General features: G+C 37.7%; 1 protein-coding gene across 1 annotated transcript in view; it reads right to left on the bottom strand.

Moving 5' to 3' along the window:
• LOC150090765 (integrin alpha-PS1-like) overlaps positions 1–24,523 on the bottom strand; it is a 373,692-nt gene that overhangs the window by 223,026 nt on the left and 126,143 nt on the right. Inside the window, exons 10-11 of the mRNA XM_090379991.1 lie at positions 14,860–15,008; positions 1,771–1,875 (exon numbers count right to left, since the gene is read on the bottom strand). Of these exons, the coding sequence (XP_090236117.1) occupies positions 1,771–1,875; positions 14,860–15,008 (254 nt within the window). The remainder of the gene's footprint in view (positions 1–1,770; positions 1,876–14,859; positions 15,009–24,523) is intronic.

The following is a 24,523-nucleotide window of genomic DNA, read 5'->3' as shown; positions in this document are numbered from 1 at the left end:
GCATCGTGCTGGTTTCCACAACATTAAAGTATACGGTGAAGTTGCCAGTGCCAATTCTGCAGCTGCAGAGAAATAAATTTTGTGATGTGTTGTTAAAAATTATTGATGAAGGCAGCTATTCAATGCAGCAAATTTTTAACGTTGACAAGACTGCTCTGTATTGGAAAAAAGTGCCGGATCAAACATACATTGCCAAACGGGAAAATACAATGACAGGTTTCAAGGCGTCAAAAGATAGAGCCATGCTCTTGCTTGGAGTTAATGCAGCGGGAGATTACAAATTAAAACCACTGCTTCTGTACCATTCTGGAAATCCTTGGGCATTTAAGGGCATTAAGAAAGTCACCCTACCCGTGCATTTCCGATTGAACCAGAGAGCATGGATAACAATATCTCTATTTGAGGATTGGTTTAAATGCTCCTTTCGAGGTTGAAAAATATTGTAAAGCCAACGACGTTCCTTTAAAGATTTTGCTTCTATTAGATAATGCTGCTCCTGGACATTCTACGCATCTTGATGATTTCAATTCAAACGTGACAGTCATATTTCTACCGCCAAACATGACTTCACTCATCCAACCTATGAATCAGGGTGTTATTTCAAATTTAAAAGCATTTTATTTACACACAACATTTGCTCTGGCATTGTCTGCAGTAGACGAGAAAAATTTTAACGTTAAGAGACTTTTGGAAATCTTACAATATTTACCATGCTATCTTAAGCAATAATAAGGACTGGGCGGAAATTACTAAAAGTTGTTTAAATGGTGCATGGAAGAAAATATGCCCAAGGCACGTCAAAGGCTTCGAAGGATTTGAAAAAGATGAATCATATGAAGAGATTACAGATAAGATTGTAAAGGTTGCAGAGCTACTTCAGTTGGAGGTTGATGGCAAAGACGGGGAGGAGTTAATAGAGGAAGAGAAGGAATTATCTAACAAAGAACTTACTGACTTGCAGGTAGCAATAGTGAAAGAAGAAAATGCTGATGAAGCTCAAGATGAACCAAATAAAGAGCCAAGATGCTTCATCGCCAGAGAGATGGCAATGGCATTTCGTGAAATTGCATCGGCAATGGCGAAGTTTCAGAAGATGGATCCTGACATTGAATGATTCTTAAAAGTTAACAGAGGGGTGAATGATGTGCTTGCTTGCTACAAAGAAATCTACAATGAAAAGAAAAAAGCCAAAGTCCAGTCATCCATTAATGTGTTTTCGTAAGGTTGAGCTGCATCCCCTTCTAAATCTCCACAGCCCTCAACCTCCACAGCGGCATACTTATCAGCTGAAGATGTCGATTCTGGCAATGATGCTCGAGAGGTAATACTTACTGATGTTATGCCTGTCTCCTCTCTTTTTTTGTAATTTTATAATTTTTTAAATTGCGTGCTTTTGTAATTTTTCCTGCACACAAGACAAAAAATTGAATAAATACAATAAATAATTTTATTTACACGTTTGTTGAACATTTCTTTTTTTGATTCAATCAAGTCAGCGAGCACAGTTGCGAATGATGCACCAGCATGGGCGAAATTCCAAATTACGTAAAATCCAATTTACGTAGCATGCAACTTACGTATGTGGAATGCAACCACATACGTAAGTTGCATACACAACTAAGTCAAGGAGTTCCTGTAATTAATCACATTGGAAAATGGTAAAAAGAAATTATCTTTATTTTTTGCATGTATTATGTAAGATATCATATAAATAGAATAATCTTCCAAAAATTTCTAACATTCTAAAAATTCACAAAGGAAGGTACTTACCATACTAGTGATGCACTGGGATCTTTCTCACAACCTTCCTCATTAAGGTCAATATTTGTAAGGTTTCCTCTGACATAAGTACTAATATCAATAATAGGTCTAGACCTGAAAATATAGCTTAATTACTGAGAATAAAAATTACATTCAATAAAAAATCTTCCCTAGTACAACTGTATCATAAATTTTATTTAAAAAATAATACCAAAAAACTACTATGATAATCTTGTAGTTCAGCTGCAAAACTAAGCATTTGTAATTTAAACTCTGCAAACACAAACTGAACCCATTCAACATCACACCCAGGTACAGTTGGGGTAACAAAGAAACTGTTCCATGCCTGCAAAACATTTTCTGATCAAATAATTCAAACCATTCTAAGTACGAGCAAAACTGATTATATTTCTGAAGTGAAGGAATTCAACCCTCAAAAAGGCCTCAAACAAACTGTTACTTTTGTTCAAATTCATAGATCAGTTACAGCTGGATACTCCATTTAAAAAACAGAGTAGACCTGCTGAAGATGCATTAGCATTATACTTTGCCTACATTTCCAAAAATAGTGGAGAAAATTGGACATCTAGTAAAGAAACAAAGGTAGACTTTGATAACACTGGTCAACATGTAAAATGTTAAGAAAATGAAAATATCCAATCTTGACTAATTTTTTGCTGCTGAACATGAAAATCACATTAAAATTTGTGGATTGGCTCTTGTTTTCGAATTACAGTTGGGGTCTCATGTTAGCGAGTTACTCTACATTGTCAAAACTAAGGCTTTCAGCAAAATGCATGGCAACACCACAGTTTCAGTACCACCAAGTGATAAGACCTATCACAATCTGTGCTAGGTCTTATCATGTGATAAGCAACTGTCGCCTGGCTCTGCATCACATGATAAGTTGCCTCAAATGCATCTTCAATTCTATTGAAATAATCCTTGAATACGGATGGGTACTGGGTGATTTGTTCTCAGCTGTTCTCTAGGAGATTCCTACTTTTTGTACAGTATTTGTGTCATGTAAGATTAATATGAAGCTAACATGACTTCCGTTACATATGTGGAGAAGTCACGTTAGCATCAAGAAAGCGTCCCTTAACTCGAGCCATGAAAAAGGCCTACTTCTTGTACTTTGAGTGTCAAGTAGGTGAATGGGACAAGAACTGGGCTCCACACATATGCTGCACTACCTGTTCATCAAAACTCAATGCGTGGGTGAATCAAAAGGAACATTTTATGCCTTTTTCAGTGCCCATGATATGGAGGGAGCAAACAAATCACACCACAGACTATTACTTCTGTATAGTGCCTCCTATTAGAAAAGGAATGACAGTGAAGACAAAGTGACAGTGACATACCCAAATATACCATCTGCAATTACTCCCATGCCTCAAGGCGAAGTACTACCCATTCCTGAACCACCTGACAATTTTTCTGTACACTCCGATGAAGATGAAGATACTGATGAACATCAGTTTGATGTTCAACTTCGACACGAAAAGTACAGTAGCCGTTTACATTGGAGGGGGGGGGCACCATTTTGTCCCAACTTTCATCATTCTGAACCACAGAGAGTGAGCTTAATGACCTTATCAGGGATCTTGAGTTGTTGTTATTTGGTTTTTTAGGAGCATTAGCAACTAAGGCCATATTGCTCCGGGAATACGCGTGGTCATTCCCTGACCTTTCCACATCCTCCGTATTTGGTGGTGAGAGGCTCGAACCCTGGTCTAATCAAGAAGCGTGTGCTACGCACTGCTGCTCCTTCCCATCTGGCTACGGAGGCGCCTCAGGGATCTTGATTGAATATTTTTTACATTGAATTATTTCTGTAAGTAGCTTATAGACCTAGTAAGGATCGTTAGTTTATTCTGAATTGAGACAGCGAGATTTGAAAGTTAATTAATACTTAAGTGTCCGTAGATATAAAGTTCGTAAGTTCCCGCCTTTGTGATACGATAGATATATACCGTACTAGATAGCTTTAGTTGAACTTCATTAGCAGTTAAATTGTACTTTTAAATAAATACATATAATGACTTAGATTACAAATGTAACATAATTAATTATATTTAACATAATTAATAACATAACATATTTAATTATAATTAATTAATAAATTAATAGAATCTGACTCAGACCAGAGCAGCAAAGCAAAAGGCTCAAGCTAATGGAAGTGCTGTGGCTCAGAGCAGAGCTTAGGCCAAAATGGATGTCAGATGAACTAATGAGGCATATGGCAGAGAAGAAAAATGCATGGGATACTTACAAATTAACACATGACACAGAAGCCTATGATAGATACAAGTTGATATGCAACCAAGTTACAAAGGAGGTTAGGCAGGCGAAGGCAGATTACGAGAAATCCTTGGCAAGGGATGCAAAGAAAAACAGCAAAGAGTTCTTTACTTATGTAAACTCTAGAAGGAAGGGGATGAATCAGATTGGTCCACTTGATATTGATGGGTCAACTGTTGATGATCCTGCTCAGGTAGCTAACAAACTAAATGAATATTTTGCATCGACATTCACACATGAGGAGTTATTCAGCGAGGGGAATGCCAGAGGTGTATTCAACTCTAGCAGTAAGCTACAGAATCTTGAAATAACTGGGAGTAAAGTGGAGGAGAAATTGTTGAAGATAAACACAAGAAAGGCATCCGGGGTGGATGGGATCTATCCAGTTATATTAAAGGAGGCAGCAAAGGAAGTAAGCAAACCCTTAGCCATAATTATGAGAGCTTCCTTGGACTCAGGGGAGATACCCATAGACTGGAAATGTGCAAATGTGACCCCAATTCACAAAGGAGGATCAAAGGCTGACACAAGTAATTATAGACCTGTGAGCTTAACTTCTGTTCCAGGAAAATTAATGGAGGCACTGGTTAAAGAAGCACTGCAGGATCATTTAGACAAGACTTCAGTTATAGCTCGGACACAGCATGGTTTTGTTAAGGGGAAGTCTTGCCTGACCAATTTAATTGGATACTATGATGCAGTTACAAAAGAACTGGATGCGGGGAATAGCTTTGATATTATATACTTGGATCTTAGAAAGGCTTTTGATACTGTTGTACATGGAAGACTGCTACACAAATTGGAGCAGTGTGACATTGGAGGCAAATTGCTGCTATGGATAAAGCGGTGGTTGAGGGGGGGGAGAAGACAGAGTGGTAATCAATGGACACTGCTCATTGTAGACTAATGTTATTAGTGGAGTCCCTCAGGGCTCAGTGTTGGGTCCATTATTGTTTTCTGTATTTATAAATGATATTGATGATGGTATATCAAGCTTAATGTCCAAGTTTGCAGACGATACAAAGGTTGGCAGGGTTGTCAAGGACTCTACTGACACTATGCTGCTGCAAGAGGATCTGGAAAGGTTGAGCAGATGGGCTGAGAGGTGGCAAATGAAGTTTAATATTGACAAATGTAAAGTACTACACATGGAAACAGCAACCCCAGAGCAACGTATCAACTCTGTGGTACTACACTGACAGTGGTAGAGAATGAAAGGGACTTGGGGGTGGTTGTGCAGGCAGATATGAAGTTCTCTGAGCAGTGCAGACGGGCTGCAAGAGTAGCTCGTGGAGTATTGTCAATGATATACAGGAATATTTCCAGCAGGGATAAGGAGGTGATTATTCCCTTGTATAAGGCAATGGTCAGGCCACACCTAGAGTACTGTATACAGGTCTGGAGGCCTCATTTCAAGAAGGATGTAGAGCTGCTGGAACGAGTACAGAGAAGGGCAACAAGATTAGTGAATGGAACAAAGGGGTGCTCTTACGAAGAAAGGCTTAAGATTTGCAAATTACAGCGTCTGGAGACTAGGCACCAGCGAGGTGATCTGATAGAGGTGTATAAAGCCTTGAATAGTTTGAGCTTGCTCAATGCTGATGGGATTCTTCCTCTAGCTCAGCTCAGAATAATCACCTGAGAGGGCATAAATTCAAATTGAGGAAAGACAGATGTAGGATAGACGTGCAGAAATTTGCCTTTAGCCAGCAGGTGGTTGGTTGGTGGAACAGACTTCCATCCCTTGTCGTGGAGGTTGATAGTCTAAATAAGTTTAAGGCTCAGCTGGACAGGTATTTTGAATGAACAGAGGGGTGAAGTGGAAGTGGGTTTTTTTTTTTTTTTTTTTTTTTGGCTGATGCTGCTTGCTTTCTTGCATCAAATGCCTCTACTAATGCTAATGCTAAAGAATGAGGCAGAGCTTTTGGCCTTGAAGCTACAACAGTGGAATCTTCTATATTGTTCTGTGAAAGTGACAATATTTCGTACTCAAAATAAAGACTATGATAAATTCTATCAAACAGAAGGTGAACTCACTGTTTGTAAGGATGTTGATGGTATAGTGGCAGCAATGAATATGAGGTACATTCCTGAAGAATGGCAACTAATTTTTTTAGATGCTTCTAAGTTAACCTTAATATGCCATCTAAGTATGCCATCCACAAAAAAGAAACAAACACAAACATGGAGAGCATTTTTTTTTTTTTTTTTATGTGAATCCCAAACACGAGATGTATTAGAGAACCTATAGTACTTGGTACCATGCTTGGGTTCGAGGTTGAGAAGACGAAAGAAGATATTTGTTGACATTGAACTTGAACTTCTGTTGATTGTAATTTTCAGGAAATACGTATGAAGGAAGGTTATTGCAGAAAATGGCAGTTGAATGAATAAATGAGGAAGATGAAAAGTTGGTTCTGTGGGTTTGAAGTTGGACAGTAAATGGATGTTGGCGGCACATGTTCGGACTGTTTTGAAAGAGAGAGCGGGAATTATAGAAGCCAATTCAGAACAGTGCCCATGGAAGTATCTGTAGAAGAGGCATGCAGTAGAAACAGTACGTCTATGAGACAAAGAGAGGAGAGACTCTGTTAAAGATGAATCATTAATTAACCTAACTGCCCTCTTCTGAATGGGATCAAGAAGCCTAAGGGAGGTTTTCGGGACACCACCCCTGATGTGGGAACAATATTCCATGGCAGGGCGGATTTGCGATTTATAGAGTGAGCAGCTGTTTGGAAGAAAAGTAACGTCAAGAGTGAAAGAGAAAACCAAGTTTATTAGATGCAGAGGAAGCACTATTTGTAATGTGCTTGTGATAAGAGAGATTAGAAGTCAGGGTAATCCCCAAAAGAGATATATCATTTTGCCTGGAAATCGGAGTGTCACTAAAGATAAGCATAGTAGCAGAAGAATCCTTTTTGCGAGATATATGACAAGACTGAGTTTTAATCAACTAAGTTGTCTTTGCCCCACTGGAGAATTACCTGAAGATCAGCATTTAAGGAATTGGTAGCAGATGTTCAAGAAGTTGAAGCTGATTGAGCAGGACAAGGTTTCTCAAAATGGAAAGTGGAATGCAATGTGCTATCATCGGCAAAACTATGGATAGGATTTCCAGTCAATGGAAGAAGGTCATTAATATACAACAGGAAAAGAGTGGGGGAAAGAACTGAACCTTGGGGGCCACAGGCATTAGTGGAGAAGTTAGAAGACAGAGAACCATCTACCATCACCCTCAGTGAGCAATCAGAGAGAAAGCTGGATAACCAATTAGTAAAAACAGTTGGCAAACCATAAGATTAAAGCATGTTCAGAAGACCTCTATGCCAAACACGATCAAAAGCCTTTGAGATGTCAAGAGTAAATACTTGTGTTTCACCGAACCTTTCCATTGAATTAGTCCATAAATGGGTAACATAAGCCAGAATATCACCAGTAGATCGACACTGACGGAATCCATACTGGCGATCGTTGATCAGACAGAAGGTTTCTAGGTAGTTTAAGAGTTGGCGGTTAATTGATTTCTCCATTACTTTAGAAAGAGTAGAAGTAATTGCAGTGGGACGATAATTGGATGGGAGGGATTTGTCACCCTTTTTGGGAACTGGCTGGATATGAGCAAATTTCCAAGCAGAAGGAAAAACACCTTTGAAATAAGAAAGTGAAAAAAGGCGGCAAAGAATAGGAGTAAGTTCAGGAGCATGGGTTTTGAGAACAAGTGGAGAAATACCATCAGGACCTGGAGCTTTCTTAGCATCGATATTCATCAAAATCCTTCTGATATCCTTTTGACGGAAGACCACAGGAGGCATTGAATGCAGCATGTTGGGAATAGTGGGAGGTGTTTTACCAAGATCATTAATACATGAGCTGGAAGAAAAATGGGATGCTAGCAGGTCAGCTTTATCCTTGGCTGAAGTGACAACAGAACCATCTGGTTTGGACAGAGGTGGGAGCAGAGATGGGCAAAAGTTGCGGCCAATGGCTTTGGCAAGAGGCCAGAATGCTCAACTACCATTAGGGCAAGAAGCAAGTTTTCTACTCTTAGCCTGTTCAAACTCTAGTTTGGACTGATTAATAACTGCTTTACAATTGTTGTTTGCTTTGGCGTAGGCAGAAAATGAAACTAAAGATTTGGAAACAAGCCAATTACGATACGTAACATTCTTCTCTAGCACATTTATTGGAAAACCAAGGTTTAGATAAAGGACGAGATTTTAAAGTGGAGTGTGGGATAAAGGATTCCATTCCTGCAAGAATAATTTCACTGACACGATCTGAGCAAATGTTGACATCAGAAGTTTTGAAACAGTAATCCGTCCAGGGAAAAGAAGAAAAGAAGTCTCGCAGGTCATCCCATTTTGCAATCTTGTAATGCCAAACAACACGAGGTTGGGAATAGCCAAGAGATAAAGGTTCCATTGGAGAAGAGACAATCGCCAAGTTGTGATCTGAAGTGCCTAAAGGATCTCTCACTTCGATCATGTACTTTGAAGGGTTGTTTGTGAGAAAAAGATCAAGCGTATTGGCTGAATGATTATGATTGTCCGGTATTTTTGTAGGTAAATGAACAATCTGTGCTAGGTCATTAGTAATTGCAAAAGCCTCAGCATCTCGACCTGCTGGGTCGGTGTGAGTAGAAAACGGAAGCCAGCTGGAGTTGTGAACATTAAAATTACCTCACTGTTAGGAAAGTTGGACTGGAGAAAGTCAAGTTGCAAAGAGAGGAAGTTAAAGAGCTCCAAGTGATTAGTGGAGTTGGGAGAACGGTAGAGACAACAGATGAATTTGACACAATGAGGTAGAGAGTTTTTAAGCCAGAGAAGATCAAAGAGAGGAGATTCCAAATTGCCAAGTCTCTGACAGGGAATATCAGAACGGACATATGCACAAGTACTACCTTTGAAGCGAAAGGAATCATACAGCGAATAATTTAGGCATCTGAGATGAGCAGTAGTTGAATCAACCGATAACTGAGATTCTGTCAGAAAAAGTACATGGGGTTTGGCAGACTGCAAGTGGAAATGGACATCGTTGAGATCAGAATTGAGACCACGTATATTTGTGAAATGAATTAGGAAGTGCTTGGGAGGTTTAGATCTTTTCGCAGATAAGCTTGCTCTATTAGTTTGACAATTCATGGTGTATTCAATAGTAAGAAAAAGTGGGTGGGACATGCTGTATGAAGTAATGAAATTTTTGGACATGGTAAGAATATACCCAGATTCTTGACATAACGCGGCCTCGACAATGCTCCCCGCATACACACTACTCGGACTCCCTCCAGTCACTATCTGGCAGAATAGAGGTAGCAAGATTATACACTAGCTGATCCGGAAGTCTCCTAGAGAGTTACCAATAGGTTCGGTCCGGTGTACTAACTAGCGTCCAGCCTGCGAACACCATTTTAGAGCTGTACCCTTGAAATGTAAGGAATATTGGATCTCGCCACGACATTCATCATAACCTCAAAATTCATCAATCATACTGCATGATGGAAGAGATAGGGAGTTTCTCCACCATTTCCTTGAATTTATTTAACGAAGTGGTGGAGAAACTTTGAACAAATGGATGGGTGAAACGGGATTTTTTTTTTTTTTTTTGGCTGATGCCGTATAAATATGCCTCTATTAATGCTAATATTCTATTCTCATTTTAACACAAAGCTATGTTCTAATTATAAACAGACTGATAAAACTTGGTGGTACTTATATACAAATATCACTTTGTACACCTATATGTCCACAGACTTTACTAACGTCATATCTATGGATATAAAAGTATATGGAAATTATAAGATGTCATTCTAAGTTAAGAAAAATGAACTGGTCTTAGGCGCACATCCTCTTAGGTGCACACTATCAGAAGTATGAATGGCAAATATGTCATGATTTAAAGGTAACTGCCATTTTATTAGGATTACATAAGAGTTAAAGTAAGTATTGTTGCTTTCTCTGTGAGTAGGATGGTCATGACAAGGTTATGCATTACGAGAAGAGGAGTTGGCCTCAACGAAAATCATTAACACCTGGAATGAAGAACATAACATTTGAAGCTCTGGTAGATCCAAATAAAGTTTTCCTTCCACCACTCCACATCAAACTGAGACTCATGAAAATTTCGTGATGGCTTTGGAAGAGAATGGTTCTGCATTCACATACTTGCAAGAGAAATTCCGAAGACTTAGTACAGAGAAGATTAAGGAAGGTGTTTTCATTGGTCCACAAATAAGGCAACTTTTCAAAAACAAACAGTTCAAATGACCTTAGTAATAGCATGAAATCAACGTGGAAAGCCTCTCAAACTGTTTCGACTGGATTTCTAGGAAATGCTGAAGCCGGAAAGCATTTCTTGTGGAAGAGCTCATTATTTCTTACAAAAAACTGGGGCGCAGCATGTCATTAAAGATGCATTTCTTGCACTCACACCTGAATTTCTTTCCCCCAAACTGTGGTGCCATCAGTGACGAACATGGTGAGCACTTCCATCAAGACGTCACAGCGATGAAACAATGATACAAAAGCAAATGGAGTGCCACATGTTAGCCGATTATTGTTGGATGGTGAAAAGGGATGCTCCTGAAGCTAAATACAAGCAAAAGGCAAAAAGGTCTCATGTTTGATACATCTTACTGCCATATAAATAAAAAATACCTTGCATAAATGTAAAAAACTACTTTTTTCGAAAAAAACAGACAATTTTAAGTATTTCCATGTTAAGCATCACAAAATCTATAAAGGAAAATTACTTTCATGCCTGTAACAAAATGTGACCCAAAATTTGTATAGTGCAATTCACAATCAGAAAAGGACATATTACTTGTGCATATGTCCGTTCCAATATTCCCTATCAGAGACTTGGTAATTTGGAATCTCCTCTTTTCGATCTTCTCTGGATGCATTCCTCAGTCAAGGATTCATTTATTGTTCTCCCAACTACACTAATCACTTGGAACTCTTTGACTTCCTCTCTCTTTTTTTACTGTATGTAAAAAACACCATACAGTAAAGTTTTACCATGTCAATCTGTTTTGAAATTCAACATTTGCTTCTGAACTTTTTTCTCATTAGTCTTTTGTAATTATGACTGGCTCTATCAGCAACACAAGTTAGGAACTGAAAATGTATAATTTATTTTCTTTGAAAGTAAATCTTTATTTATACTAGTTTTTAATAAATAAAGTTCATTAAAACCTAATATCATTAAAATTTATTTTCAAAGATTATAATTAAAGCTTTTGCTTTCAGGTGTTTCATGGAATGTTGTGAGAGAAAAAAAAAAAATCATTATTATCTGCACTTGGTTCTGAAACAATCACTGAAATTAAATTTACTTTCATTCACATTCAACCAAGAAAAGTAATGAACTGACCTTGGAAAATGAAGAACCATTTGTATTTGCAGCTAGCTAGGACAAATTTTATTATATTACTGTTATTTAAATGATGAAATTTGAATAAAGGAATAACATTATTATTATTGTTATTGAATAACAATAACAGAATTATTGTTTAAAAAATAGCATAAACAACTAGAAAACTGAAGTTATAATTATTCATTTCAATAAACCTGCAGCAAAACAAAATAATTATGACTTGGGCAAACCTTGTGCAGAATTGTGCAATACATAACTCAAGTATAATACAAGACTGCTCCTGAAATTCTGATATTTTCTTCCTAATATACCCCTTTAATTACCAAATTTTATCATCTTTGAAACTACAACACTGCATACACTGGTGTTCAAAGAAAGTGATCACCACTTAAAATTGTAATTGTCATCCGAATAATGTAAGTATACGGCAATATTTCTTACAGATTGCATCAGATAAGACTGACACACGTAGGTGATGACGTAATATTGCATCAGCTGTTACTTTCAGCTATATAAGCATGCTCTGCAAGGGTTGCAGTCATTCCTTGCTTGTGTCAAGATGATGAGTTATGTGCAGTTGACGCCACGAAGAAAGAGTGCTATTGTTGCTTTACGTGAAGAAGGATGTTCTTCCTGTCATATTACTTATAGTGTCTTGTAATCAGTCAACACTGAGTAGATTTCTCTCCAAACTCAAGAATACTGGTTCTGCTGATAGAAAAAAAGGAACTAGATGTAAACGAGTCTCTACACCAACACAGGACCACGTTTTCAAATGCTTAGGCCTTAAAACCATAAAGCTTCTTTGTCTGAGCTGAAAAGAGAATGGGAAGAACATACAGGAGCGGTAGCAAGTGCAGTAACAGTCAGAAGACACCTCTTCAAAAATGGACTTGTAGCCCGTCATCCTAAGAGGAAGCCCCTCCTCACACAAAAAAACAAAAAAGCCAGATTAATTCGGTGTAAGGAGTATGTCAAATGGACCCCCTGAGCAGTGGAAGACAGTTATTTTCTCATATGAGAAGCAATTCGACCTGCATGGCTCTGATGGGAGACAAATGATTCGCCATAGACGTGGTGAAGAATACCATCCAGACTGTATGGTGTCTACAGCGAAATTCCCTACCAGCCAAATGATATAGGGGTGCATTTCGTATCGCAGAGTAGGTCACCTGCAGTTTATAAAAGGTTCCGTAAATGCCAATGGATACCTGGCTATATGGGAAGGCAAATGACGATGGACGAATCCCGTTTCATCCATCGTCATTCTACCGGCGGACAAAGGCCGTCGTACAGTTGTAATGAACCACACTGATTACATGGCGAAAGCCTTACTGCTCTTACGAGACACTACCGTCTACAAACCCCTAACCATCAACCCCAACAAGGCTTTGGAACGATGGGAGTCAGAGGTGAATATCCTCGTCAACACTTGGCTGAAGCAAGGGAAAATCACACAGTCAACCCGTAATCACCTCCGTGCCTCCGGGTGTCAGATCCCGCGGTTTTACGGCCTGCCGAAAGTGCACAAAGAAGGCACGCCACTAAGACCTATTGTATCCTGCTGTGGATCACCGACTTACGAGCTGTCTAAATTTGTCTCGAGACTTCTTTCTCCTCTAGTTGGCAAGACCACCTACACCGTCTCCAACAGTGTTGAGTTCATAGAAAGGATCCGCACTATATCCATCTCGCAAGATCAAGTCATGGCATTGTTCGATGTCGTATCACTCTTTACCTCCATCCCAGTGGAACTTGCCATCTCTTGCGCAAAACAACTCTTGGATAATGATGGAACACTTAGCGACAGAACTAAGCTGACGCCTGATGACATTTCCGCCGCCCTCAGACTGTGCTTAACAGGGGTTGCAATCATGTTTAATGGTTCAATCTACCAGCAGATACATGGCACAGCCATGGGTTCCCCTGTCAGCTCGGTCACAGCAAACATCGTGATGGAGGAGTTAGAGGGACGTGCGTTTACACACGCACCGGATCACATCGCCTTTTGGTGTCGCTATGTAGACGATGTGTTCGTAGTGATCCCTAGAGACTCAGGTCAGCGACTCCTAACCCACCTCAACTCACTGTCGCCCTTCATAAAATTCACGATTGAGCTGGAGTCGAACAACTCTATACCATACCTAGATACACTTGTCCGGCGCGAAGACACATGCTTGAAGACGGCAGTTTATCGTAAGCCTATGTGTGCTGGCCAATTTACCAACTTCCAGTCAGCACACGCACGGGGCCACCTCCTCTCAACTGCCCGAACCTTGCTAACTCGCGCCTGGACACACTCCAGCTCTGCAGATGAAAGGCGCAAAGAGATCACCAGAGTCAAAGTAGACCTTACGAGGTGTGGCTACCCCATCGATGTCCTTAACAGGTGTGATCTACAAGCACGCGACAACGTGACGACCAACAGCGACGCCAACAGTGACGAGTCTTCCACGAGGGCATTCATCCCATACTACCCCAACCTGTCACAGCAGATCGGTAGAATCCTAAGATCGCATGGGATCAAGTGCATCCAACTCCCGGGCAAGAAACTGCGTTCTCTCCTTTCCAACATAAAAACACCTGTCCCCACCCTTCTACAGAGTAGTTTGGTCTATCGCATCTCTTGCCGTGACTGCACGAGCTGCTACTTTGAGAGACTGAACGTCGACTCGAGAAACGCCTCTCAGAACATAAAAGGGCGATCCGTTTGGCGGATGTAGAACACTCAGCTATTGCCGAGCATGTCTGGACAACCCACCACGACATCGACCCACACCGCGATGTCGTGGTTGTAGACAAGTCCCACCATTACCTAAGGCGCACCTGGTTGGAATCGTTAAGTATAAAATGCTCGGATACCTCGTTGAACAGGAACAGTGGTTGTCAACTTAACCCCATCACAGAAGCAGTAATTCTGTCCATAGACAAACGCTGGCCACGTCACCACCATACGTCACAGCCACAAACATCAACAAACAATTAACCACGTGCCTCACGCACCATCCTGGCAGTGCATCTCTATTCCAACTGCCATTCAAAGTATTTTAATCTGATGAAGGCTGCCACCCAGCCGAAAGGTAATTCATTTATCATAGTTTTAATGCTCCGTGTAACAAAAATAAAATAAATTATGAATCCAGAGCACGCAGGCGTGTTTTATTATATAACTCAACAAAGTTTGAAAACATTTGTCATATATGAAAACAAACATAAAAGATAATGCTATGTTATGATGTAAATTTATTCAATTTTTAATATTTCAATTGAACTGTTACATTTATTTGGAATCTTATTTATTCCTCAATTTTGCTAGGGATAATAATTATTATACAAAACAGAAATTTGTAACATACACATTACTAAAGCATAATATGCAATAATCTGGTTATGTGTTTCTAAAAAATCAAAGCTCACCTTATCACTACTACAGTATCACTACTGTAGGCTCCCACAAGAAGGTCAGGATAAGTGTTGTTATCAAAGTCCAAACCCCCAGATAATGAATAACCAAAAGAAGAAAGATTATCCTGTGCCTCCCTTGGCAGGTCTCTAACACGTATCACCTGTAACATACTACATATTATTATTCCTATAAAACTTAACTGTAAAAATAATAAAGCAATATACAGTCTAAGTCCACTATATCAATAATGCAATAATAATTAAATAAAATACTTGGCTAACGTAAAGAAAGACAACACTCGAACCATGGCAAACTATGGAGAACTTACTGGAAAAAGTGGTTTGCTGCTACCACAGTTTCTGACTGCATTCTTGGCAAACAGGTGATGCCTGCTAGAAGTTGAGCAGAAGTTGAGAACAATATATTGATTGACACATATGCATGACAGAGACAATGTACTCACTGGCGTGAACACAACAGACGATAACATCATAGCATTAAGCAATTGATTAATGTTATGATACGCATATATATATATATATAAAAGGAATCTTTCTTTCTTTGGTTAACTTTAGAATAGGGTGCACACTCCAGTCTATTCAATTAAACTGTGATGCCGGTGAAATGTGGTTTTTTTTTGATAGACTAATTTGACTAGTTAAAAAAGGTTAGCTTATTTTATGCCACTAATTTGAGACTGATTCAAGCAAAAATGGTGTGCATAATCTTTAGTGTGTGGTATCGTATATGGTCACAGCTTTTTCAGTTAAAATACCTGACCATGTATCAATATTTACTTTAGCTGACATCAGATTCTGCATATTTGCCTTACCTCTATTTGACTTTTATCTAAAAATGTCTTCCCATATCTGATGACAGCTCTACCACTTTATTTGTATTGTATTTTACCTTATTATTAATAATTTTACTTTACAGTTCACTCATCTCCTATTAGCTTTGTAATTCAGCCCATAACTTTCTTAATTCGTCATAACTTTAAGGATATTAATGTTCTTTCACCTTTTACATATCTACTATACTTCTTTTTCTACTATCCTTACCCCCTTCTAGTCACTGGCACTTTGTGTAATTTTCACCTTCATATATGCATACTTTATCTAATACAGTCCATTCCGGTTATTTGGGCCACATCGGGACTAGTGCATTTTGGCCCGATTAAGCGGCTGCCCCAGTTATCCGAAGTTTCACATAAATAGTTAAAAATACAATGTACCCTCCCCTTTACAACTGGTTCACTGTACAATCAAATCACGTTACGATGGAGTCACCATCGTAACGTGATTTGATAGGTAGCATAGTAGAGAACCGTTCACTATACAATGTGCAGTAAGCGCCGGTCATTGTGATTACGTTTGTGAATTGAATTTTAATTCTATTAAACAGCAATTATAATTAACAAAAATAGGAGGAATATTATCCACAGGCTATAAAAACAAAGTATTATGCACAAATTTACCCTTTTATTACCTTACCAATTAAAAAATTAAATGATACGTGAAAATCGGAAGAATATACGTCATAATCAAAATAATTAATATGTACTGTAATAAGTACATACGAAGTTGACATTTCTGTTCACTGACATTTGTGGGTGGGGGTTATAATTTAAAACGGCAAAAAAGAGAAGCAATCAATAACAAAGAACACGGCACACACAAATTGCAAGTAACACGATATGCGCAAGTGAGAACGGAGTAACAAGTTACAAAGCTTTAAAAATAGGAATGAAAAGATCTGAAAATTAATTTTTTTATATGATTGAAGATTAACACATTTCATCATAATAACCCACAGAATTCCAGCTGTCGGTATTATCGCAAATTCAGTAAGATAGAATTTACTGTCCATTTATGATGGATTTCACTAACAGAAAAGCCCAATAAACAGGTGACTGCTAATTGTTTTTATTGTTTTATGGTTGTGACCTCCAGAATTTCGACCGAATCACGTGGTACCATCGGAGACAATCGCAGAGTAATTTCGAGTGCTTGTGGTCTCCTGCCCCAATTAAGCAAAGTAAACCCTGGCTATTTTCTCAATTGGTTTCTGTTTTTTAAGATTTGCCCCAAATAAATGGCTGCCCCGATTAACCGGTGGCCCAAATAACCAGAATCGACTGTATATCTATTCATACATACTTATTTACACACAAACTCCCCAACTTACATAAGGGTTGCATTCCACTGAACGCTACATAAGTCGAATTTTACGTAAGTCGGAATTTCCCCCATGCATGTGCAGCACTTGCAACTGTGCTTGCTGAATTGATTGAATCAAAAAAGAAATGTTCAACGAACATGTAAATAAAATTATTTCTTGTATTTATTTAAATTTTTTTATCTAATGCACAGGAAAAATTACAAAAGCATAAAATTTTTAAAAAATTCAAAATTATAAAATTACAAAGTTTTACCTCTCAAGCATCAGTGTCAGAATCGACGTCTTCAGCTGATAAGTATGCTGCTGAGGAGGTTGAGGGCTGTGAAGATTTAGAAGGGGTCGGCCACTCAACCTTACAAAATAACATATTAATGGATAACTGGATGGTGGCTTTTTTCTTTTCATCGTAGATTTCTTTGTAGCAAGCAAGCATATCATTCACCCCTCTGTTAACTTTTATAAATCGTTCGCTGTCAGGATCCATCTTCTCAAATCTCGCCATTGCTGATGCAATTTCACAAAATGCCATTGTCATCTCTCTCTGGTGATGAAGTGTCTCAGCTCCTTGTTTGGTTCATGTTAAGCTTCATCAGCATTTTCTTATTTCACTATCGCTGCCTACAAGTTAATAAGTTCTTCATTAGATAATTCCTTCTCTTCTTCCTCTATTAACTGCTTGCCACATCTTTGGCATCAACCTTCAACTGACGTAGCTCTGCAACCTTTACAATCTTATCTATAACCTCTTTATATGATTCGTCTTTTTCAAATCATTCGAAACCTTTTACGATTTCAAATCATTCGAAACCTACCACCACTTTTACGTGCCGTGAACGTATTTTCTTCCATGTGAGAGCTTTTAGTAATTTCTGCCCAGGCCTTATTAATGTTTCAGATGCCATGGTAAATCTTCTAAGATTACCAAATGTCTCTTAATGTAAAATTTTTCTCATCGTCTACTGCAAACAATGCCTGAGCAAATTTGCGTAAATAGTATGCTTTTAAATTCGAAATAACATCCTAATCCATGGGCTGGATGAGTGAAGTCATGTTTAGTGGTAGAAATATGACTCGCATTCAAACTGAAATCATCTAGATGCGTAGGATGTCCAGGAGCATTATGTAATAGCAAAATCTTGAAAGGAACGTCATTGTCTTTACAATATTTTTCAACCTTGAGAATGAAGCAGCATTTAAACCAATCCTCAAAGAGAGATATTGTTATCCATGCTCTCTGGTTCAATAGGAAATACACGGGAAGGGTGGCTTTCCATCCATATTATTAACAGCTGTTCCATCTTTGATATAGCACCTGAATGCTGTTTTGTGATCATTGTTTCGTGTGTTGATCCTTTAACATGTTCTTTTATATGTGCACTGTCCCTTAAAATAGTATTCACTGTTGAAGCAGTGAAACCTACTTTCGTGCAACAGATGACAAACTTTGTCCTGCTTCGTATTGTTGTTGTTTTGGTTTTTAGGAGCATTAGCAACTAAGGCCATATTGCTCTGGGATATGCGGTGGTCATTCCCTAACCTTTCCGCATCCTCCATAATTGGTGGTGATGGGCTCGAACCCCGGTCTAATCTAGAAGCGTGTGCTACGCACTGCTGCTTCTTCCCACTTGGCTACGGAGGCGCCCCTGCTTTGTACTTCTTAATTAATCATCTTCATTTCTAAATCAATTTTGTTTTGTTTCCTGGCCCTACCACCACTTGCCCTTTCCGTTGGTCACTTTCCCTTCACCATTGTAATACATAAATCGGAGTGAAGAGAAGTTTCTGAAAATTTGTTTTTTATATGATTGAAGATTTCAGTGAAGGTGAAACTCATTTCACCATAATACTGTAATGTAAAAACCCACAGAATTCCAGTTATCGGGATTATCGCAAATGCAATAAGATCGAGTTTACTACCAGTTTATAATTAGATACGCTAACAGAAAAGCCCAATAAACCGGAAAGTGCAAATTAGTTTTATTGTTTTATGGTGATGACCTCCATAAACGTGCTTTAGAAAAATATCACAAAGGCGCTCAAAAATTGATTCTTTTAACGGCAACATATGATAACGATGAAAGGGTAGTGCAATTTCCATTATAAATATAACCTTTTAGAGAAATAAATAGCTTAGTAATATCGCAAAAATTTCGACTTCCAAGGACTTGGAACGAATTACAAAAAAAAAAAAAAAAAACCCACAATGTGTTATTGGGTTCACATTACAATATTTTCACGGTACCTCCATTTATTCCTACGGGATGCAAAATAAGTTTCCATGATTTTTTTAAGTTTGCACTGGCCGGCAAAAACTTACGTAAAGTCAAACTTCCATAAGTCGGGGAGTTCCTGTGTGTGTGTGTGTGTTTTTTTTTTTTTTTTTTTTGGTAGTTGTTGGCGCATAAGCTTCTGTAGCCATAATGCAACTCCCAAAGTTTTTGCAGTACTCTGATCAAAGCCCGAGGCGGGAATTGAACCCGCGACCTTTGGGTTGCCAGGCAAGCACTTTACCCACCAGGCTAGCCCGGTCGGGGGTGTGTGTGTGTGTGTGTGTGTGTGTGTGTGTGCACACAGTGCTTTTTTGTAAAAAAATTAGGTGCTGGTACTTGTTCTTTGCTATCAGGAAAAATTTAAAATTAAAAGGACATGAAAAGTACAGCACTCTAAAAAATTATTTCCTGATATTGTTGCTTTGGTAGTAATGTTTTTGTAATAAGAATCACAAATTAAGTATATTAACACAGTTTATTAAGCGTAAATTTATTATTCAAGTACATAAAAAATAAGTAAATGTTTTTAAAAAATAAGTAATAATTAGTAAGAAAACAAGTAAAAATAATTTCATAATAAAGTTTTAATTTCCAAATTTTTATTGAGCTCCCATCCAACACACTATGCCGACTTCTTTTCATCTGTTTGTGTCTGTTGCTCAATGACGTTTCCAAAGCAGCCATGAATCGACACATTTGCTGGATTGAAGCATGTCAGTGGTGGGCCTACAATTTTAATTAAGAAATAGTAGTGGAGAAACTGTTCTTGTCATCAACAAAGTGCTGGTTGGGCCTGACCATCAGATTCATTTATGAAAATCCTCTTTCACATTCACTCGATGAAACTGGTATCATACTCAGAGCGTTCATCAAATGCTCTTCAATTTTTCCAAAAACCATCTTTTCAATTAGGTATTCTCAAAATCCACGAATTGTATCTCTTTCATTTAACTGAAGCCTAATTGACAATTTTCTCAATTCATTCTCACCAAATTCCAACATTTCACGTTTAGAAGGTTTAATACCTTTGTTGCCCTCATTTTCCTTGTATCGTCACCGATATTGTCACTAGTTCTTAAATTTGAATGTTTTCTTTTCTTTTTTTATTTTATTTTTTTTGAAACTGTCCAAAATGTTGGTGTCATTCAGCTACTGTGACCAAACTGAGATAGGGAAAATTTGCGATAAAACGCACTTCGGCGAAACAGATGATTTTTTGTTGGGGTAAAAGAAAATCACTCCCTCCTAATTCTCAAACAGGGCACTTGCAGTTGATTCCCAGCAGTGTCCAACCTACGACCCGCATGGAAAGTGAATTAAAACAGTATTTAAAATTTTGCTAATTATCAAAAAAATTCTCATTAAGTGAGCATTTAAAGGCAAAAGTAAGGTATTTTTTGAAAAACAAAAGAAAGTCATTTTTATAATTTTAATAAAATCTAAAAAAGAAATTAGTGACATAGATTTGTTACACATAAAAGTATTGGAAATTTGCATTTTTTTTATATATAGCCTGAAAATAAACGGTACCATGAAAACAGAAACTTCCTTTCACACGTAACAAGATATGGGAAAAAATGTAGCACTAATTTTTCTGGAATCACTCAGTGCGGCCCCCAAAAGAATTCTAACTTTGAATATGTCCCTTGTACAAGAAAAGGTTGGACACCACTGCAGTAGAAGGTGAACCAGAGCCCATTGGGAATGCCCCTTGATCCGCTCGCTGTTGACCAGCGCGACTTCTCCGTATGTGGGACAGGTGGTCGGATAGGTTTTACCAGGTATCACTAAGTTGTAGAATGGTAATCCCTTTAGCTCTCTCAATTCTTGCTTGGCAGCAGCACTAATTTCCTGAATTGCCTGTTTTTTTGTTCGCACAAAAAACCAGGCAACTGAGAAGTGCGAACAGTGTATATGCAGTTAAGTCTCTCCTAAACCATTCGTTATATGAAAATTTTCATCACTCAACTGAAACTATTTTAAATGCAATTTCCAAGGGGATTTAAAAAAAAATTTGCTATAAAAGGAGTTTGTTAAACAGAGGTCCAACTGAGTCATTTAGAATTCTAAAAATGGTTATAAAGTTTTATGTAGAAGATATCTTAACAATAGACAGTGAGATGCAAATTTAGTTAAATAACTTTAAGCTTATTTGAAAAGTAGGTAAACATGTGAAAAAATTTACGGAATATTACAAATTTCGAACTGCATCCAAATGTCACACGTCACTGTTAATAAAGGTGCCAGTATGCTGTACCATCTCACAAAAAGTACTGCATATATACATATCATAATGTCAGTCAATCACTCACTCACTTAAAGCTATGATGTTATCGTCTGTTGTTTATTTGTTTGTTATTTGGTTTTTAGGAGCATTAGCAACTAAGGCCATATTGCTCCGGGAATATGCGGTGGTCATTCCCTGACCTTTCCGCATCCTTTGGTGGTGACAGGCTCGAACCCTAGTCTAATCAAGAAGCGTGTGCTACACACTGCTACTCCTTCCCACCTGGCTACGGAGGCACCCTATCGTCTGTTGTGTCACGCACCCAATGAGTACATAGTCTGTCACACACGTGTCAATCAATATACCGTTCTCAACTTCTGCTACAGACTGATAGCCCACACTGGCTGTTTACCGGGCATGCAGCACGAAGCTACGGTAGCAGCAAACCAATTTTTCCAGTAAGTTTAACATAGTTTACCATGGTTCTTATATTGGCTTTCTTTACCTTAGCTAAATATTCATTAGATGGATTCTGATATCAAAAGTAGAGGCTAAAAAGTGAATAAATGTTGACTACAACAATAAATCAGTTGTATCATCATCATCATTCTACTCTTCCGTTTGGCACGGGTTGAGTCCCTATTCAGATATCGCCCTCCACTGTTGTCGATCTCTTGAATCATTTGTTGATAACTCTGAAAGCCTGTGTTTTCCTTTAGGCATTGGAGCCATTCTCTTTTGGGTCTTCCTGGTGTCTCTTATCTCCAATTCTTCCTGTCAGTACTACATCTTGTAAACTCACTTCTAATCTTTACTATAACCAAACAGAAGGACAATACACTGATGTGGTCTGGCACACAAATGTCACACGACATAAGGGCAAATCCTTATACCTCATTTATATTCCAAAAAACTTTATCTTAAAATGTAACTTATACATTTTCCCTTGGAAAGTAACTTTTAAAAATTTTGTCAAATACTGCGGTTTTTTGAATCACAAAGAGTTATCACTACATGTCCGTAATTACAACTAATGTTAACTACTCACCCGTAAAAGTGGAAACAGAATGTTAAGTCAAGGTGCACTTAGAGCTTTTCCATACCTTAAACATCTGCTCATGTTCCCACAATTCTAAAGAATGAAAATATAATGACTTGCAAAACTGCATCAACAAAAGATGCATATTCAGGGAAATATGTAGCAGAAAATTTTGATTACTGCAATTAAAAGCACTTTATGGCAAGAAGTTCCATATTTAGATACAAAATTTCCCTATATTTAACAATTAAATAATACTTAAGAGACTCTTATCGTATCTCTTTTATCACACATTAAAAATAAAATTTAAAACACAAAATTGTTAACCTATTTAAGAAGTTCAAACTGTTTACTGACTTCTAATAATAAAAATAAAAGCATTATCTAAAATAATTTTGGATAACTTTGTTTTTGCTTTGTGATATCAGCCTGCAAATCCCCATACACATTTACTAAAGTATTGTTTATCATGTGCTCTCTTTAATTCAATAATTTAAGGATGAATTGGAAAAATTATTGGAAGGAATAGAGTAAATGAGGTAATTTTTTTTTTGGCTGATGCTGTATAAGCTGTTTCCTTGCATCATTTTTGCCAATACTAATACCTAATTGCATGGTCTCATATCTCATAATAAAAATAACAGAATTAATTTTTATATCAGATATAAGCCCATGCAATTCTAACAGTTTACTTTTTCAAAACCTTGGTAATGAAGAGGTATGCTATTCACCTCGGTATCGAAAAGGTAAAGTTTCTGCACTGTTTCCTAGTGCACCTGCTCAAATATTATTTGGATTTCCTATCTGCATTCATACGTTCATTCTATTTGTTTTTAAAAATCAGAACTACCCCTTGACAATTCATATGAAGTAATGGAATGACATTTGCCATGGCTTCACTAATCTCAAAGTTAGAAATTTCTGCAGATTAATAAAAAAAAAAAACTGTTTCCTTCACATTACAACATATCCCTCCCACACAAAGGAGCTAAATTCCATCCTCCATTTAGGTGTAATGTCTCATCTTATTTTAGATGAACAAGCATTCTTTGGTCTACACAACAGAATTATCCCACCATGTACCATTGTGCTATCGTACCTACGAGTTTTACAAGTTGCCAATAAAAATTAAAAGTTTGGGTTTTTTTCCTATCTCTTCCTCAAATGCCTGGAAAATTGCATCTATTATGATATTTTCCTGCAAATCTTTGCTTGAGAGCCTACCCATACTTACTATGCCACACTTTACAGATCAATGAACACTGGCCTGATATTCCTGTCCTAGAAAATAATCCATGCTTGCATGGAAATGAGGTGCTATATACCATCTTTCTTAACTTGAAAGCACTGCTCAATCCTGTTCTAATTGAACCAATGATTATATTACTGAAAAATTTTAAGTAATAAGCCTGGAAAATTTGTTGTTCAGGAAGTGGAAACAGAAGATATTTTGGATTTTAAAAATTGGTGGGAAAAAGTCAGTTTCAGAAAAATGAAGCATAAGGAAAAAAGGTGAAAAATTAAGATTTGGAATAAGTTCATTGTTTCATTTTATATACCACATTAATTAAAAAAAACAGCGTGTGTATCCTGTACGCATGAAAGATGTTTTATTTTATGTGAAAACATCAATGGCAGCACTAGAGTAAAACTGTTTAAATTTTGAATGGTTTGATCGGCACTTACTTATTTATTATTATTATTTTATTAGCTATATGGTGCAAGGAAGCCTGAGGCTTACGCTGCAACAGCCAAAAAAAAAAAAAAAAAAAAATTCCCGAGTTACCCCGAGAGAGAGATTTACTTACGTATGCTACTTAAAAGGCAGAAAGGTTGATCAAAATCTTGAGAAGCAGATTTTATTAAAGTCAGCATTTTATTCTTGCATAATATTACTACCTGTCTTCTTGCATAATATTCTGCTTTTATTCTTACATAATATTACTACACGCTGCTTA

This window comes from Mastigoproctus giganteus, chromosome 1, assembly GCF_048544385.1.
Source record: "Mastigoproctus giganteus isolate SK-2022 chromosome 1, ASM4854438v1, whole genome shotgun sequence".
Classification (NCBI taxonomy): Eukaryota; Metazoa; Arthropoda; class Arachnida; order Uropygi; family Thelyphonidae; genus Mastigoproctus; species Mastigoproctus giganteus.
The sequence above is the reverse complement of the archived record's forward strand: the minus strand, read 5'-3'. Positions and strand labels throughout refer to the sequence as shown.